This window comes from Neomonachus schauinslandi, chromosome 3, assembly GCF_002201575.2.
Source record: "Neomonachus schauinslandi chromosome 3, ASM220157v2, whole genome shotgun sequence".
Lineage (NCBI taxonomy): Eukaryota > Metazoa > Chordata > Mammalia > Carnivora > Phocidae > Neomonachus > Neomonachus schauinslandi.
In genome coordinates this window covers 102,098,010-102,116,369 of record NC_058405.1, presented here as the reverse complement: position 1 = coordinate 102,116,369, position 18,360 = coordinate 102,098,010, and the positions used below count along the sequence as shown (strand labels likewise).

The 18,360-nt window shown below is 40.2% G+C and overlaps 1 protein-coding gene across 1 annotated transcript in view; it reads right to left on the bottom strand.

Annotated features, from left to right (window-relative positions):
* Positions 1-18,360, bottom strand: part of THSD7B (thrombospondin type 1 domain containing 7B) — a 727,150-nt gene that overhangs the window by 456,433 nt on the left and 252,357 nt on the right. The window contains exon 5 of the mRNA XM_021695876.1: positions 3,490-3,645. Coding sequence (XP_021551551.1) covers positions 3,490-3,645 — 156 coding nt within the window. The remainder of the gene's footprint in view (positions 1-3,489; positions 3,646-18,360) is intronic.

Here is an 18,360-nt window from a genome sequence, read left to right as displayed (position 1 = left end):
ACACACATTCCAGTTACCTGCTGCTCGCAAGCTAATCTTAGAACACCCTTCTTTTCTCACACAACTGCAGTCTACTTTCCCTCTCCCTCCAAAGGTGACACACTGGAGCTAAGACAAATCCCATGCCCCATACCTTATCTCTTACATCAGTGCAATGACTGGCTCTCAAGACTAATGCGTCCCACTGGCCAATGGGGTGAATGTGGGCAGAGCGCTTCTCTGCTAAGCTTGGCACTGGACTTGCACCTTGATCCAAATTTCCTTAGGCTACAGAGGGAATCACTAAAGAAGCCCAGTGTTTGAAGGAATACTAGACTAGGGAGACAGGAAACCAGGTTCTTAGTACTGGCTTGACCATTATTAAATCCCTGTGGGATTTAGGACAAATGGGCTCACTTCTCTATACTTTAGTTTTGAAGTATTATGAAGTATCATATCCTTGCTGAGCCTAAATGCTGATGCAAAGTTTGGCAGTATATTAGTATCTTAGGGCTGCCAAAAGAAAATACAGCACTGGGTGATGTAAAACAACAGAATTGTTTGTCTCACAGTTCTGGAGTCTAGAAGCCCAAAATCAAAGCATCAGTAGAGCCATGCTCCCTCTGAATGTTCCACAGAAAGACTGCTCCCATGCCTCTCCCTAGCTTCTGGTGGTTGTTGACAATCCTTGGCATTCCTTGGTTTATACACGCATTACTCTAACATCTGCCTTTGCATAGCATTCTCCTCTGTGTATCTCTGTGTCCAAATTTCCCTGTTTCTATAAGGACATCAGTCACTAGAATAGAGCCTATCCTAATCCATTATGGCCTTATCTTAACTTGAGTCCATCTGCAATAACCCTATTTCCAAATAAGGTCATATTCACATATACAAGTTGTTAGGAATGAAGATTTTTTTTTTAAGGACACAATTCAACCCACAACAGGTGATGTCTAATGAATGATGGACTAGGGTGAATTTGCAAGAGTTGACCCATACAATAGATGAACAGGGGCGAAGAAAAGGTTTGGCATTGAAGCATCTTGGGCCCAGGGGGCAAGCAGAGGGGTCTGAATGTTGTGAGTTTCCCAGCTGCGTTCCATGGACCAGTTCAGAGTTATGTGGAAAAGGAAGATTGAAAGAAAAGTTGAAAGAGCACTTCTCACAAAAGTTTTTGTGAAAATTTGCTCAAGTAACAAAAATTACAACACAGAATGAGGAAGAAAGCATTCTCTGAATTGCTGTAGAAATTCTATGGCCCAGAACAAAGGGGAGAAAGCATTTAATAAATATCTATTAAGTTTAACCTCAGCATTACTTCTACCATCTTGTAGTATCAGCATCTCATATTTCCTTAAGGGAGCCATCCCTTCCTGACTCTCAGTGCTGAGACTTGGCCAGCCTTGTCCCTCTAGTAGTGGACACATGCCTAGGAGTTGGCCAATCAGAGTGACTGGGTCAGGGTTATCACATGAAAGCAGCCAATGAGATTCAATTCCAGGACTCTTCCTGGAAGACATTTCTTTCTACTTCATCTAGGATCTAAAATCAAAATTACCTCTTTTTACTTTTTGTGGTGAGAATTTTAAAGATTTACTCTCTTAGCAACTTACAAGTATATAATACAGTATTGTTGATTATACTTTCCATGCTACACATTGGATCCTCAGAACTTAAACTAACCTTATTAACTGGACATTTGTATCCTTTGATAAACATCTCCCCATTTTCCCCACCACCCAGCCACTGGTAACCATCATTCTACTCTGTGTTACTATAATTTCAGGTTTTTTAGAATCTACATATAAGTGAGATCATACAATATTTGCCTTTCTCTGACTTATTTCACTTTGTATAATGTCCTCAAGTTTCATCCATGTTGTCACAATGGCAGGGTTTCCATCTTTTTTATGGCTAAATAATATCACTATAAATATGTGAGTGTATGTGTGGGTGCAAGCACATGCACATGTGTGTATATATCATATTCCCTTTATTCATTTATGCATCAATAGTCACTTAGGTCATTTCCATATCTTTACTATGTGGACAACACTGCAATAAACATGGGGATTCAAACAGTAGATCTTGAATTGGGTGTCTGTCACTTACAACAAAAATTATAAAATAATATGAGGCCCACTTGGCCTGGTTGGGTTCTACAGCTTTGAAAGCAAAAGGCAGCACTCAGTATAGCAAAGTTACATGAGTATCTACAGCCATGGCCACAGTGGCTGACAGAGCCTGAGTCCAATCTTCCATGATTTTCTAGACAACAATCTAAATGGATTGGCACAGGTTGAACATAGGAGGGCTGGTTCCAATAACATGTAAGTCACCCTGGGGAGTCTCATATGCAGCTACAGGAGACTTACAAGGTCCAGTTTAATGGGAAATTATTTTTAATAAAAATAATACAAAATAATTCCTAAACTGAAGAGGAATTATTTAAGGGACATTCTGGCTACAAGTCTAAATAAAAAGCAGCACGGGCCTCTTCACTGCACCCCTCCAGGTTCTACTGAGATCCAGTTTTCAATTATTTGATAAAAGAGTTAAAATTAGCTTCTTCCTCCTCAACCTAGACTCCACACACATCCTCTTCTGTCTTAGAATGAAAAGTCAGAATAAAGAGAAAAGCCCAGGGCATGGGTGTGTGAACTTGGACGTGCCTATGTGTGCATGTGAGCAATCTGGGAATTGCTAAACTGTGGGCTTTCAAATGGCCACAGAATTAGGTTGAGAGCACCAGCTTTGTAGCATCAAGCATTTGGCCAGGTGTTCTTTCTTTGCATGTGATATCTAGGGTTAGTGCTTGGCAAACACAACCTAATTTCTGGAATGTCCTTGAAGCTCATTTCTCTTAGAAAAAGGAATATTTCTTTTTAGCATTGCTACTTAAGGGAACATAGTATCAATACAAACTGAAAGGTCAATGAAAGAGAGGTCAAGGTGTCACCAAAAACGAACTTTTGAATACAAAGATGTGTGTGTAACAGCAAATGAAAGGAAATAAGACTACAGAGGCCTACAAAATTAAACAAGCATATAAAGTTTGAAGACTCCACTTTTAGCCCAAAGACATCAAAAGGTAAACAACACACATAAATGCCCTCGTGAAAATCTGAAATAGAACATCAAATTCAGCATGAGGAAATCTGAAAATAGATAGATAGGCAAAATAGTTGTTTCCTGATGTGATTACAGAAATCACGTCTAATTTCCTCAGTATAACCATTACACATATAAAACATTGTTATACCGTATTTGAGTAATAGTCACGTCACCAGCTATGAACCTAACTGGAAGGTCAATCAAGGTCAGGTTCTTGCTTCATGGACATGTCCCCACCGGCCTCCCAAATAACTGAATGCTCTCAGGCTTGAGCTGGTTATCTACATTTTATAAATAAATATTGTCTTAAGCAGGCTTAATTGGCTACTTAGCTACCAGAATAATTGTGTGTACACTGGAAGTAAATGAAGCAGACACAAACAAGACACTCACCTTTTCTCCCCTGAGGATCACGGCAGTTTTCATGGATGCACAGGCCCCAGGCTGACCAGGAAGATACTATACAGTCTGTAGAGCAAGGGATATTGCAGAGCTGAGAGGCTGAAGGGGCAGGTCCCAAACATAATGTCTTTTTCACAGGTCTAGAGACTAAAGGATAAAAATAAATAAATAAAATAATGGTCTATGTCACATTCAATGGATACCCCTAGAATTATTAATGTCTTTATTTATGTGCCTACCTTACCCACATCACCTTTCTGGTTAAAGAGTATATACAGGGGAGGAGCAAGATGGTGGAGGAGTAGGAGACCTAAATTTGGTCTGGTCCCAGAAATTGAGCTAGATAGGGATCAAACCATTCTGAACACCTACGAACTCAACAGGAGATTGAAGAAAAGAATAGCAGCAACTCTCTGAACAGAAAAGTGACCACTTTCTAAGGTAAGCCCTCTGGAGAAGTGAATCCGAGGTGATATTCAGGAGGATAGACAGCAGGGGAGGGGGCCCCATCGGCCGTTTCTGGCAAGTGATAGAGACATGGAGCACAAAATCGGAACTTTTAGAAGTCTGCTCCGCTGAGGGACATTGCACCAGTGGCTAAGCGGGCGGTGGAACCCTCGCTGGGACAGTGTGGTTTCAGGACCCTTGGGGTCACAGAAAGACTGGGGGTGCCTGAGTGCGGCAGAGCTCCCAGGTATCGGAGCGGGGAGGCCGGCTGCAGAGATGGAGCCGAGGAGTGGGCTCTCAGCTCGGGGGCTGCCATAAACTGAGATCTGCGGCACAGTCGGGCCCCTGCTCCTCCAGCAGGGACCCAACAAGCGGCAGATCCGGGGAGACACCCCTTCCTCCCCCGGGAGGAGCAGCGCAGGAGCGCACCGTTGGGTTTGGAGACTCCACCCGGGGTCGGGTGCCAGAGATAGAAATGCTTGGTCACAGGCTGGGTGAGCATGGAGTGCGGCCAGAGACTGGGGAGAGGGGGGTGATTGACGGCTTTTCTCTGGGGGCGCACTGAGGAGTGGGGCCCCGAGTTCTCGGCTCCTCCGGGGTGGAGACTGGGAGGCCGACATTTTCACTCTCGTCCTCCAAAGCTGGACAGAAAGCTTGCAGGGAACAAAAGCTCTGGAGAGGAACCCGAGCAGATTACTTAGCCCGGACCAGCAAGGGCGGGGCAATTCTGCCTCGGGCAAAGACATTTGGGAACCACGGCAGGAACCACGGCAACAACCCCTCCCCCAGAAGATCAGCAAGAATGGCCAGCCAAGACCAAGTTTACCCATCAATAAGAAAAGCAGAACGCCAGCACTAAGGGAATACTGCACAGAGAATTCATGGCTTTCTTTCCCATGATTCTTTAGTCTTTCAAAGTTAATTTTTTTTCTTTTTTTTTTTGAATTTTTCTTTTTCCCTTTTTCAACCTACATCTTATCAATCCCTTTTTTTAAAAATCTTTTTTATTTTTCATGATTAGAGTCATATTCTATCCCTTCATACTAGTTAACCTTATTTTTGGTATATATCTAAGTTGTTCTCTCTTTAAAATTTTGGGATACAATTTCTTCTAACACACCAAAATACATCCTAAATCTCTAGAATATGGCTTTGTACTAGTCTCCTACCTTATCACATTCTCTCCCCTTTTTTTTAAAATTTCTCTTCTTGCTTTTTTCAAGCAACTTCTTATCTTATAATTCCTTTTATAAAATCTTTTATAATTTTCATCTTTACAGTCATATTCCATCCCTTCATCGTATTTATCCTTATTTTTGTACATATATAAGCTTTTCTTTCTTTAAAATTTTGGGAGGAAGTTGCTTCTAACAGACCAAAATATGCCCAAAATCTAATGCGTGGAACTGATCTATTCACCAGCCTGATCATATCTGACCATATTCTTTTTTTTTTTTATCTTTTCCTTTTCCTTTTTTTTTCTTTTTTCTTTCTTTCTCTTTCTTTTCCCCCAGTTTCAGGTCTTTTCTGATTTGTTTAGTGTATATTTTTCTGGGGTCGTTGTTACCCTGTTAGCATTTTGTTCTCTCATTCATCTATTCTCTTCTGGACAAAATGACAAGATGTAAAAAATCACCTCAACAAAAAGAACTAGAGGCAGTACTGACTGCCAGGGACCTACTCAATACAGACATTAGTAAGATGTTGGAACTAGAGTTAAGAATGACAATTATAAAGATACTAGTTGGACTTCAAAAAAGCATGGAAGATATTAGAGAAACCCTTTCTGGAGAAATAAAAGAACTAAAGTCTAACCAAGTCGAAATCAAAATGGCTATTAATGAGGTGCAATCAAAAATGGAGGCTAGGATAAACGAGTCAGAAGAGAGAATTAGCGATATAGAACACCAAATGATGGAAAATAAAGAAGCTGAGAAAAAGAGAGATAAACAACTACTGGATCACGGGGGCAGAATCCGAGAGATAAGTGATACCATAAGACGAAACAATATTAGAATAATTGGGATCCCAGAAGAAGAAGAAAGAGAGAGGGGGCAGAAGGTATACTGGAACAAATTATAGCAGAGAACTTCCCGAATTTGGGGAAGGAAACAGGCATCAAAATCCAGGAGGCACAGAGAACCCCCCTCAAAATCAATAAAAATAGGTCAACACCCCGACATCTAATAGTAAAACTTGTGAGTCTCAGAGACAAAGACAAAATCCTGAAAGCAGCTCAGAAGAAGAGATATGTAACCTACAATGGTAGAAACATTAGATTGGCAACAGACCTAACCACAGAGACCTGGCAGCCCAGAAAGGACTGGCATGATATATTCAGAGAACTAAATGAGAAAAATATGCAGCCAAGAATACTATATCCACCTAGGCTGTCATTGAAAATAGAAGGAGAGATAAAAAGCTTCCAGGACAAACAAAAACTAAAGGAATTTGCAAACACAAAACCAGCCCTACAAGAAATCTTGAAAGGGGTCCTCTAAGCAAACAGAGAGCCTAAAAGCAACATAGATCAGAAAGGAACACAGACAATATACAGTAACAGTCACCTTACAGGCAATACAATGGCACTAAATTCCTATCTTTCAATAGTTACCCTGAATGTAAATGAGCTAAATGCCCCAATCAAAAGACACAGGCTATCAGACTGGATTAAAAAACAAGACCCATCGACATGCTGTCTACAAGAGACTCATTTTAGACCCAAAGACAGCCCCAGATCAAAAGTGAGGGGGTGGAAAACCATTTACCATGCTAATGGACACCAAAAGAAAGCTGGAGTGGCAATTCTTATATCAGACAAATTAGATTTTAAACCAGAGACTATAATAGGAGATGCGGAAGGAAACTATATCATACTTAAAGGGTCTATCCAACAAGATCTAACAATTGTAAATATCTATGACCCAAACATGGGAGCAGCCACTTATATAAGCCAATTAATAACAAAAGCAAAGAAACACATCGACAACAATACAATAATAGTGGGGGACTTTAACACCCCCCTCACTGAAATGGACAGATCATCTAAGCAAAAGATCAACAAGGAAATAAAGACTTTAAATGACACACTGGACCAAATGGACTTCACAGATATATTCAGAACATTCCATCCCAAAGCAACAGAATACACATTGTTCTCTAGTGCCCATGGAACATTCTCCAGAATAGATCACACATCCTAGGTCACAAATCAGGTCTCAACCAGTACCAAAAGATTGGGATCATTCCCTGCATATTTTCAGACCACAATGCTTTGAAACTAGAACTCAATCACAAGAGGAAAGTCAGAAAGAACTCAAATACATGGAGGCTAAAGAGCATCCTACTAAAGAATAAATGGGTCAACCAGGAAATTAAAGAAGAATTAAAAAAATTCATGCAAACCAATGAAAATGAAAACACAACTATTCAAAATCTTTGGGATGCAGCAAAGGCAGTCCTAAGAGGAAAGTATATAGCAATACAAGCCTTTCTCAAGAAACAAGCAAGGTCTCAAATAAACAACCTAACCCTACACCTAAAGAAGCTGGAGAAAGAACAGCAAATAAAGTGTAAACCCAGCAGAAGAAGAGAAATAATAAATAACAGAGCAGAAATCAATGAAATAGAAATAAAAGAACAGTAGAGCAGATCACGAAACTAGGAGCTGATTCTTGGAAAGAATTAATAAGATTGATAACCCCCTGCCCAGGCTTATCAAAAAGAGAAGAGAAAGGGCCCAAATAAATAAAATCATGAATGAAAGAGAAGAGGTCACAACCAACACCAAAGAAATACAAACAACTCTAAGAACATACTATGAGCAACTCTATGCCAGCAAATTAGATAATCTGGAAGAAATGGATGCATTCCTAGAGATGTATCAACTACCAAAACTGAACCAGGAAGAAATAGAAAACCTGAACAGACCTATAACCACTAGGAAACTGAAGCGGTAATCAAGACTCTCCCAACGAACAAGAGCCCAGGGCCAGACAGCTTCCCAGGGGAATTCTACCAAACATTTAAAGAAGAATTAATACCTATTCTTCTGAAACTGTTCCAAAAAATAGAAATGGAAGGAAAACTTCCAAACTCGTTTTATGAGACCACCATTACCTTGATCCCAAAATCAAAGATCCCATCAAAAAGGAGAATTACAGACCAATATCCCTGATGAACATGGATGCAAAAATTCTAACCAAAATACTAGCCAATAGGATCCAACAGTACATTAAAAGGATTATTCACCACGACCAAGTGGGATTTATCCCTGGGCTGCAAGGTTGGTTCAACATCCGCAAATCAATCAATGTGATACAATACATTAACAAAAGAAAGAACAAGAATCATATGATCCTCTCAATAGATGCAGAAAAAGCTTTTGACAAAGTACAGCATCCTTTCTTGATCAAAACTCTTCAGAGTATAGGCATAGAGGGTACATACCTCAATATCATAAAAGCCATCTATGAAAAACCCACAGCCAATATCATTCTCAATGCTGAAAAACTGAGAGCTTTTCCCCTAAGCTCAGGAACATGGCAGGTATGTCCACTATCACCACTGTTTTTCAACATAGGTCTAGAAGTCATAGCCACAGCAATCAGACAACAAAAAGAAAAGGTATCTGAATCAGTAAAGAAGTCAAACTCTCACTCTTTGCAGATGATATGATACTTTATGTGGAAAACCCAAAGACCACCCCAAAACTGCTAGAACTCATACAGGAATTCAGTAAAGTGGCAGCATATAAAATCAATGCACAGAAATCAGTGGCATTCCTCTACACCAAGAAGACAGAAGAAAGAGAAATTAAGGAGTCGATCCCATTTACAATTGCACCCAAAACCATAAGATACCTAGGAGTAAATCTAACCAAAGGGGCAAAGAATCTATACTCAGAAAACTATAAAATACTCATGAAAGAAATGGAGGAAGACACAAAGAAATGGAAAAACGTTCCATGCTCATGGATTGGAAGGACAAATACCGTGAAGATGTCAATGCCACCTAGAGCAATCTACACATTCAGTGCAATCCCCATCAAAATACCATCCACTTTTTTCAAATAAATGGAACAAATAATCCTAAAATTTGTATGGAACCAGAAAAGACCCCGAATAGCCAGAGGAATGTTGAAAAAGAAAAGCAAAGCTGGTGGCATCACAATCCCGGACTTCAAGCTCTATTACAAAGCTGTCATCATCAAGACAGTATGGTACTGGCACAAAAACAGACACATAGATCAATGGAACAGAATAGAGAGCACAGAAATGGACCCTCAACTCTATGGTCAACTCATCTTTGACAAAGCAGGAAAGAATGTCCAATGGAAAAAAGACAGTCTCTTCAACAAATGGTGTTGGGAAAATTGGACAGCCACAAGCAGAAGAATGAAACTGGACCACACACAAAAATAGACTCCAAATGGTTGAAAGACCTCAATGTGAGACAGGAATCCATCAAAATCCTAAAGGAGAACACAAGCAGCAACCTCTTCAACCTCAGCCACAGCAACTTCTTCCTAGAATCATCGCCAAAGGCAAGGGAAGCAAGGGCAAAAATGAACTATTGGGACTTCATCAAGATAAAAAGCTTTTGCACAGCAAAAGAAACAGGCAACAAAACCAAAAGAAAACCGACAGAATGGGAGAAGATATTTGCAAATGACATATCAGATAAAGGGCTAGTATCCAAAATCTATAAAGAACTCATCAAACTCAACACCCGGAGAACAAAGAATCCAATCAAGAAATGGGCAGAAGACATGAACAGACATTTTTCCAAAGAAGACATCCAAATGGCCAACAGACACATGAAAAAGTGCTCAACATCGCTCGGCATCAGGGAAATCCAAATCAAAACCTCAATGAGATACCACCTCACACCAGTCAGAATGGCTAAAATTAACAAGTCAGGAAACGACAGATGTTGGCGGGGATGCGGAGAAAGGGGAACCCTCCTACACTGTTGGTGGGAATGCAAGCTGGTGCAGCCACTCTGGAAAACAGTATGGAGGTTCCTCAAAAAGTTGAAAATAGAGCTACCATATGATCCAGCAATTGCACTACTGGGTATTTACCCCAAAGATACAAAAGGAATGAAATCTTGCCATTTGCAATGACATGGATGGAACTGGAGGGTATTATGCTGAGCGAAATAAGTCAATCAGAGAAAGGTATGTATCATATGATCTCACTGATACGAGGAATTCTTAATCTCAGGAAACTAACTGAGGGTTGCTGGAGTGGTGGGGAGTGGGAGGGTTCGGGTGGCTAGGTGATAGACATTGCGGAGGGTATGTGCTATGGTGAGCCCTGTGAATTGTGTAAGACTGATGAGTCACAGACCTGTACCTCTGAAACAAATAATACATTATATGTTAAAAAAAAAGAAGAAGAGGGGTGCCTGGGTGGCTCAGTCGTTGGGTGTCTGCCTTCGGCTCAGGTCATGATCCCTGGGGTTCTGGGATCGAGCCCCACATCGGGCTCCCTGCTCTGTGGGAAGCCTGCTTCTCCTTCTCCCACTCCCCCTGCTTGTGTTCCCTCTCTCGCTCTGTCAAATAAATAAATAAAATCTTTAAAAAAAAAGAAGAAGAAGAAGAAGATAGTAGGAAGGGAAAAATGAAGGGGGGGAAATTGGAGGGGGAGACAAACCATGAGAGACTATGGACTCTGAGAAACAAACTGAAGGTTCTAGAGGGGAGGGGGTGGGGGGATGGGTTAGCCTGGTGATGGGTATTAAAGAGGGCATGTACTGGGCGCTGGGTGGCTCAGTTGGTTAAGCGACTGCCTTCGGCTCAGGTCATGATCCTGGAGTCCCAGGATCGAGTCCCGCATCGGGCTCCCTCCTTGGCAGGGAGTCTGCTTCTCCCTCTGACCCTGCCCCCTCTCATGTGCTCTCTCTCATTCTAATAAATGAAATCTTCAAAAAAGAAACTATTAAAGAGGGCATGTACTGAATGGCACTGGGTGTTATACATAAACAATGAATCATGGAACACTACATCAAAAACTAATGATGTAATGTATGGTGATTAACATAACACAATAAAAAAATGAATAAATATTTTGAGTAAGAAAAAAATTAAAAATAAAAAATATGTAAAAAAATAAAGAGTATATACAAAAAAACCCATAAACATTCTCTAATACTTGCTTATCTCTACACTACTAGCATTTGGGGTGAGAAAAGGTAAAAAAAAAAAAAAAAAAGACAGCAACAAAGGGCATGCACTTGAGTTTCCTGCTTCACAGAGTAGTCCCTGGGAATTCAAGAGAGGACTGGAAAAAATATAGATACAAATTATCTAGAGTTATGATTTAAAAAAAAATAAATGGCTTTGTGAAATTTCAAGATGAGTCAATCTTGACTATATAAATGACTAGTTTGCTGCGAAAAAATCAAAATCGAACCCCTGAGGTGGGGTGTTTAGCATAACCAATCTACTGCTGTTACTCCCCTGAGGGGTGGAGCTCTCAAAGACACAGAAGAAAAAATGTTCTTAGAAAAGAAGAAAAATCAGGATCTGTGACTGCAGAATAAGCCCTTTGAAGTCAGTTTCATTAGTGAGGCTTTCCAGAAGCACAAGGAATGTCCGAGAAGCCATGGGGTGACACCAAATTAGGAGCCTTCCAGCCCTTCCTGGTGCACCTGCACCCAGATTGCGCCCAGAACTGGGTCACTTCAGGATGCAGTGACCATCTGGCCATGAGTGGCACTCACCAAGTGCCTTCTCCATGCAGATCTACTCCGGGCACCATGAAAATACACAGATGAAGGAGATGAGATCCTGATTCTCATGGAGATTATAACAGGATAGGAGTTAAGACAGAAATGACACAATAAAAGAAGAGCCAAGGGGCTCCTGGGTGGCTCAGTCATTAAGCGGTTGCCTTTGGCTCAGGTCATGATCTCAGGGTCCTGGAATCGAGCCCCGCATTGGGCTCCCCGCTCAGCGGGAAGCCTGCTTTTCCCTCTCCCACTCTCCCTGCTTATGTTCCTTCTCTCACTGTCTCTCTCTCAAATAAATAAATAAATAAATAAATAAATAAATCTTTAAAAAAATAAAAAATAAAAAAAAGAAGAGCCAAATGCAAAACTATGTTTGCGCCGAGTGAGCCCACACTACAGTGGTTTTGGAGCAGTTCAGAGCTTGTGAACAAATGGTTTAAGTTCAGATGGTTTTATCTTATGAACTGGCTTGTACTATTGTCTAAATATTTCCCATATGTCATGTCCACCCCGCTAAGCAGATTAGAAGTGCTTCAAAGACAAAGACGAGTGTGACAGGGCTGGTGGTAAATCACACCATCTACTTTGCTTCTTCACTCTTTACATGGATGTCAGTTAAATCTGGTAAAGACGGCAATAAATTGCAGCTCTGACCAGCAGGGAAACAAAAGCAAAAAAAAAAAAAAAATACTGTTTTCAAGAAGTTGTAACCCACGGGGGAAGAAGTGTTCCTAATGAACAGTAGGGCAGTTTGAGGTGCTTATGAGGGCGAACGGGAAAAACAAAAGGTCATGAAGAATAATGTTTTGTTTGCAACTAATTCTTGTATATTTTGCCAAAAGGATTTGACCTGACTTAAAGTAAAAGACAGGGGTAAAGCAAGATGGTCAGTGTAAATGTCAAAGTTCACAAGCCATGTGGAGGAGGCAGGGACATGAAGAGAGAATAGATACTGAGGGTGATTGAGGGGTTACCTGGGGAGGCTGAGGAGAGGTGATGATCAGAGATTGTGTTGGCCAGAACGACAGTGAGATGTGGGTTTGGAGTGACTGGGACTGGGAGGTACATATGACACTGGTGGATTGTGGATAAAGAAGACCCTGTGATATACTTCAATAAGATGAAAACAAAGAAAGAAGAAGAAGGCCACCCACCCCCACCACCACCACGACCACCACCTGTGATTTGGGGAAGGGCCCTGTGATTCCTTCCCCAGGAGTGAGCAAGAGAAGACACACAAGACTGCTATTCACTGAATACATTATGCATTCATTCCAAAACCATTAGTACCCACTTTAAATCAGACCTTCTTGGATGGTGTCTGCTTTCAAGGAGCTCTCAATCAAGAAGGGTAAGTCAAGTAGCACATTAACAAAATTGATGGAAAGTGATGCTTCAGAGCATCGCTGGAATGGAAAGCTGTACAGCCAGAGGTCTTAAGACAGAAGTGCCTTTGGGTCGGGGCTCATGCTTGTTAGCATGTGTTCTCACAAACTCTAATGTTAGTTTCCCCCCAAAAAACTAAGTAGTGATGGAAAAGGAAGTAGGACTTGTAAACTAATCAATCTACTTATTTAATAAACATTTTTAGTGCATGCCGGGTACTGGTTATAAATGAATTCTTTTAACCTGCACAACTTTGAGATATATGTTCTTACTATCTCAAATTAAAAATGGGGGTCCTGCAATGTTTACTCACTTGCTCACATTCTTAATTAGTCAGGAGCAGAGTTGAGATTGGGATCCAGCCAGCCTGGCTCCAGAGTCTGTGCTCTTAACCACTGTATAATATGTGGTCTTATTATAGGTCATTCAACCTATACTGGTAAGTACCTACCATCAGTCAACACTGTGCTAGGTGCTGAACCAGAGCAGAGAATAAAAAAGACAAGGTCCCAGTCTGCATGGAACCCATATTTCCGTGTGACTTGATACTAACCATACAAGAATTCATGAGCCCCAACAACAAGACTGGAAAGCTGTTACTGCTGCTTCTGTTTCCTTTGTCATGGCTGTCTTACTGCAACACCAGACAGATTTCAGGTGTCTGATGATCAATGCTGAGAAGATACCCCAAACCCCTCAGGTCCAAGACCCAGCAGACACTTGCTGCTACAACTTTTGTACTTAACATGGAACCCTGCCATTGAAACTAATCAATCTACCAGTGCAGCACCTGGGCCCACAAGAGGCCTTCACTAATCTCATTAGAAGCTCCTGAATGTCTGTCTTCAGATAGGCAGTGCAGTTGGAAAGAGACTGGGAACATCTCTTGTGTCAAGGACAATGTTTTTACAGACCATTATTTTTATCTGGCTTATTTTTAGAGAGCTATTGGGAATGTTTGGGATTAGGGGGTTAAGTCCCTCACGGTCCGCACTGATAAGTACTTAACCATCAATCAGTTCACTGTTGGATATTAGGGATAATTGTACTCCTAAGATACGGAAGTCAGGAGAGACATGGTGTGCTAGAGAGGAGCTGTGGGGGGGTGTTCCCTGGAGACTATTCAGTGACATAATTAGGAGGCCCAGGGGTGGGAGTGAGGCCATTTGTCAGAGCACTCATGCCTCTTTAGCACCTACTGCTTTGACAGACAGTAGATCTTAATCCATATAGATAAATTCTTCCAGTCCCAGGCGACATGTCTAAGATGCTTCATTTAGGCACTGAATCAATGTACTTGGGCCAACCTATCTCTATCTCAGACCCTCTGGGCTACATTTGTTCTAGAAATAAATCATAAATAAGTCACAAAGCACTTACCAGCTTCAGACTACTTAGGTAGTTTTCTCCCCAAGAACAGCAAACACAGAATATCTCTATGCTTATTGGCTATTTAGAGCTAGAAGGGCTAATTTAGCTTAATTCGTCAATTTTACTGAAACCCTGAGCTTCAAAGACATTAGATAGTTTCTCCAAATTCACTCAGCAAGTCCAGGGCAAAGCAAGACCTAAGCCTTGTGCCAGGCGGCTGACTCAACTCTACCTGCCCCTGTTGGTTTTCCTTCCATGGAATGAAGCCATCAGACAGGACATACAAGGTTGTATGCACCGAGGCTATTTTGTTGATGAATCACAGTGACCACAGTGGAGGCAGTCAGTGACACAACAGACCCAAGACGTCCACGAAGGCTGCAAACTCACAATAACCTTTTATATAAAACCCAAATCCTTCCCCTACTTCATCGCTACTTTTAAACTCCTCCAAATACTTATCCAGACCTCCCCCACCAAGGAGGAGGTAGTGAGACTGAACTTTGCTCCACTCAAATGACTATTTCCTTCTTTTATTTGTGGCAATTCACATTGTAATATAATCATCTTGGCAGGTGGATAGGATGTGCGGACGACATGGACCACCTGGATTTGGACGGTTTGTGTAGTTTACTTGGCCAAACTCCAGCCATGATGTTTATAGAAAGAATTGCTGTTTTTCTACTCATCTGAAACCTTTTCTCTAGATATACTGACTGAAATAACTTTATTTCTATTTACCAACTCTGTCATCTCTGATGCAATTAATCCTTGCTCTAATCAGTGCAGGTTTGTGTTTGTCTCTTTTATACCAGATGTTTTGTTTTGTTTTTTAAAGATTTATTTATTTATTTATTTGACAGAGAGAGAGCAGGGGGAGGGGCAGAGGGAGAGGGAGAGCAGCAGACTCCCCGCAGAGCAAGGAGCCCCACGTGGAGCTCGATCTCATGATCCCAAGATCATGACCTGAGCTGAAACCAAGAGTCAGATGCCTAACCAACCAGGCCACCTAGGCACCCCCCAGATGCCTTTTAGACCATGTCACCTTGATGCCTTCTGTCATTCATGTGCTGATCAACTGCCTGACTAGATAAGCAGCTACCCAAGGTCTTTTTTTTTTTTTTAATTTTATTATGTTATGTTAGTCATCATACAATACATCATTAGTTTTTGATGTGGTGATCCACGATCCATTGTTTTCATATAACACCAGTGCTCCATGCAGTACGTGCCCTCCTTAATACCCATCACCGGGCTAACCAATCCCCCCTCCCCCCTCCCCTCTAAAACCCTGTTTGTTTCTCTGAGTCCATAGTCCCTCATGGTTCATCTCTCCCTCTGATTTCCCCCCTTCATTTTTCCCTTCCTTCTCCTAATGTCCTCCATGCTATTCCTTATGTTCCACAAATAAGTGAAACCATACGATAATTGACTTTCTCTGCTTGACTTATTTCACTTAGCATAATCTCCTCCAGTCGAATCCATGTTGATGTAAAAGTTGGGTATTCATCCTTTCTGAAGGCTGAGTAATATCCCATTGTATATATGGACCACATCTTCTTTATCCATTCATCTGTTGAAGGGCATCTCGGCTATTTCCACAGTTTGGCTATTGTGGACATTGCTGCTATGAACATTGGGGTGCATATGGCCCTTCTTTTCACTACATCTGTGTCTTTGGGGTAAATACCCAGGAGTGCAATTGCTGGGTCATAGGGTAGCTCTATTTTTAAATTTGCAGGCAGCAAAGTCAGTCCCTAAAGAGACTTCTCATGGCCACAAAGTGTTAAAGAGCCAAAATAACTTTCAACTCAGAAACTGAGATTGCTACATAGTGGTAGCTTTCCAAGTACTAGGGGATATATTATAATATTATAAGTGATTGTACATATGCAATAGTCATTAATACTTTGAATATTCTGGTCCTAACCTGGCATTTTTCATTTGCAATAAGAAATTATTACATTGACCTGCCTTATAAGAAATGTGAAAGTCTGCTACTAATGATTGCAAAGTTGTCTTAAATAATGAACTGCTCCATGAACAGAATGCTAATTAACAAAAGGGAAAATATGCTGGGTAGGTGATATGTTTAATGTTAAAAAAACAAACACACACAAAACTGTTCTTATTCTAGAAATGTACAATATTCATGATTTTCCTTAATGACAAAGTGATTTCAGATGAGCATACAAATTCAATCAAAAGGACTGGTAATTAAGAAGAAAAATGCCTGTTGTGACATTAGTATGTGACTGCCATTGTAAAGAAAAATGAGGACCTTCACATTTTATTTTTTGAGACTAAATCAAGCTCTAATTTGAATAAACACAGAAATAAGTTGGCAAAGGTTCAATATAAGTATATCATCCCCCACCCCTACTGATGACCATTTTGTAAGACCTTAATTTCAATGCCTCTTAATACCTCAAGAAGAAATTAAACTGAAATTGCATCATAATAATATTTAATTAATAATAATTAATAACCTGTTACTCTTTCTGTAATTAAAAAAGTGAGTTATATTTGCTTAAAGTAAAAAGAGCTATCACAGGAGTCAATGATGTTTTCTTGTCTTTTAACATATCTATTATTGGATGAAAAATCAAGTCAGTCTTTGAAAATTCAGAAAGTGTTTGAGGTAATTCTGCCATGGCATAATGGAGCTCACCTTTCCCTCTGTACAGAAAGAAGTGTCTTGAAGATGGTCAAGGAATTAGTCACAAGATATTCATTTTTTTCCTAGTATTTTCAAGGAAGTGGAGATGGAAAAAAAATAAATAAAGGTGATGCTACTTCCTGGGGACTCAAAATCTGGACTATTTTGCTGCTTTTTATCTTCGTGATACCAAAATCCTCCTGCAAATAATACATTCCATCTTCAGTTGATTTTACATAAGATATTTGATTTCTAGAATGACATCAACCTTCACAAAGAAGCTAGACAAAAAAAGTTATATTTATTTCAACTTTCCAAATCAAATGCAGGTACTGTAAATCCCAAAGGGAATTCTCATTCAAAGCTTAGAACCCCCTCATTCCATGGGCTCTCCAAGAACAACCATAATAGAAATAGCAATTGCTAAGATTTAATTCAAAACTAATGAAAGAGCCTACTTATGTAAAAATGCTGCTTTCTAAATGATTTTTGAGAAACAATATTGCCTCTGACATATTCATTTAGGGAGTATACTGACTTGGCAGAAATTCAATCCACCTTACTGCTAAAATAAATAGGCCTCTTCTACAGACTGAAGGAGTCAAATGGTTGAAGGGGAAAGATAAATAATATCACAATTTTAACCAGAAAGCTATTTTCCTTCAAGAAGCTTCATGTATTATTTCAATTGCCTTTTGCCACTGGGATTTGCAAAATAATGGATCATTCTTTTAACTTAGCGGATAGAATAAAAGCAATCTGTCTTCTAGCACTTATAGGCAGCTTAAAGAATTAAATCACATCTCATCCTATTATACCTAATAAAGCTTAATTTTAGCCATATTGTGACTCTCTTGGCAAAGTTCCATGCAATACAACTTGGCAGGAAGATGCATGTGTATGTACCACAAATTTAATACCTAAAAATAATTCCTGCAATTAGAAATAATTATGGGAAATGTGACCACATATCAAAGAGTTTTCCAAATTTCATTCATTTCATAAAGCCAATCAGAAAATGCCTAGTGATTTTCTTAATGCTACAGAGTAACAACACTCTAGGTAAAGATGGAAAACAATATTCTGAATACAAATGAAGGCAAAATAAATGAGGTACCTGTACAATTCTGGAAAGAAATCAGAATCAATATCCAACAATTACACAATATAGCAGCCTTTGGGCCCAATATTCATATATTTCTATTATCATATAGTCTCACCTCTGTTCCCTTTTTTAAGAATTTCTTTCTGATTGTTTCTCA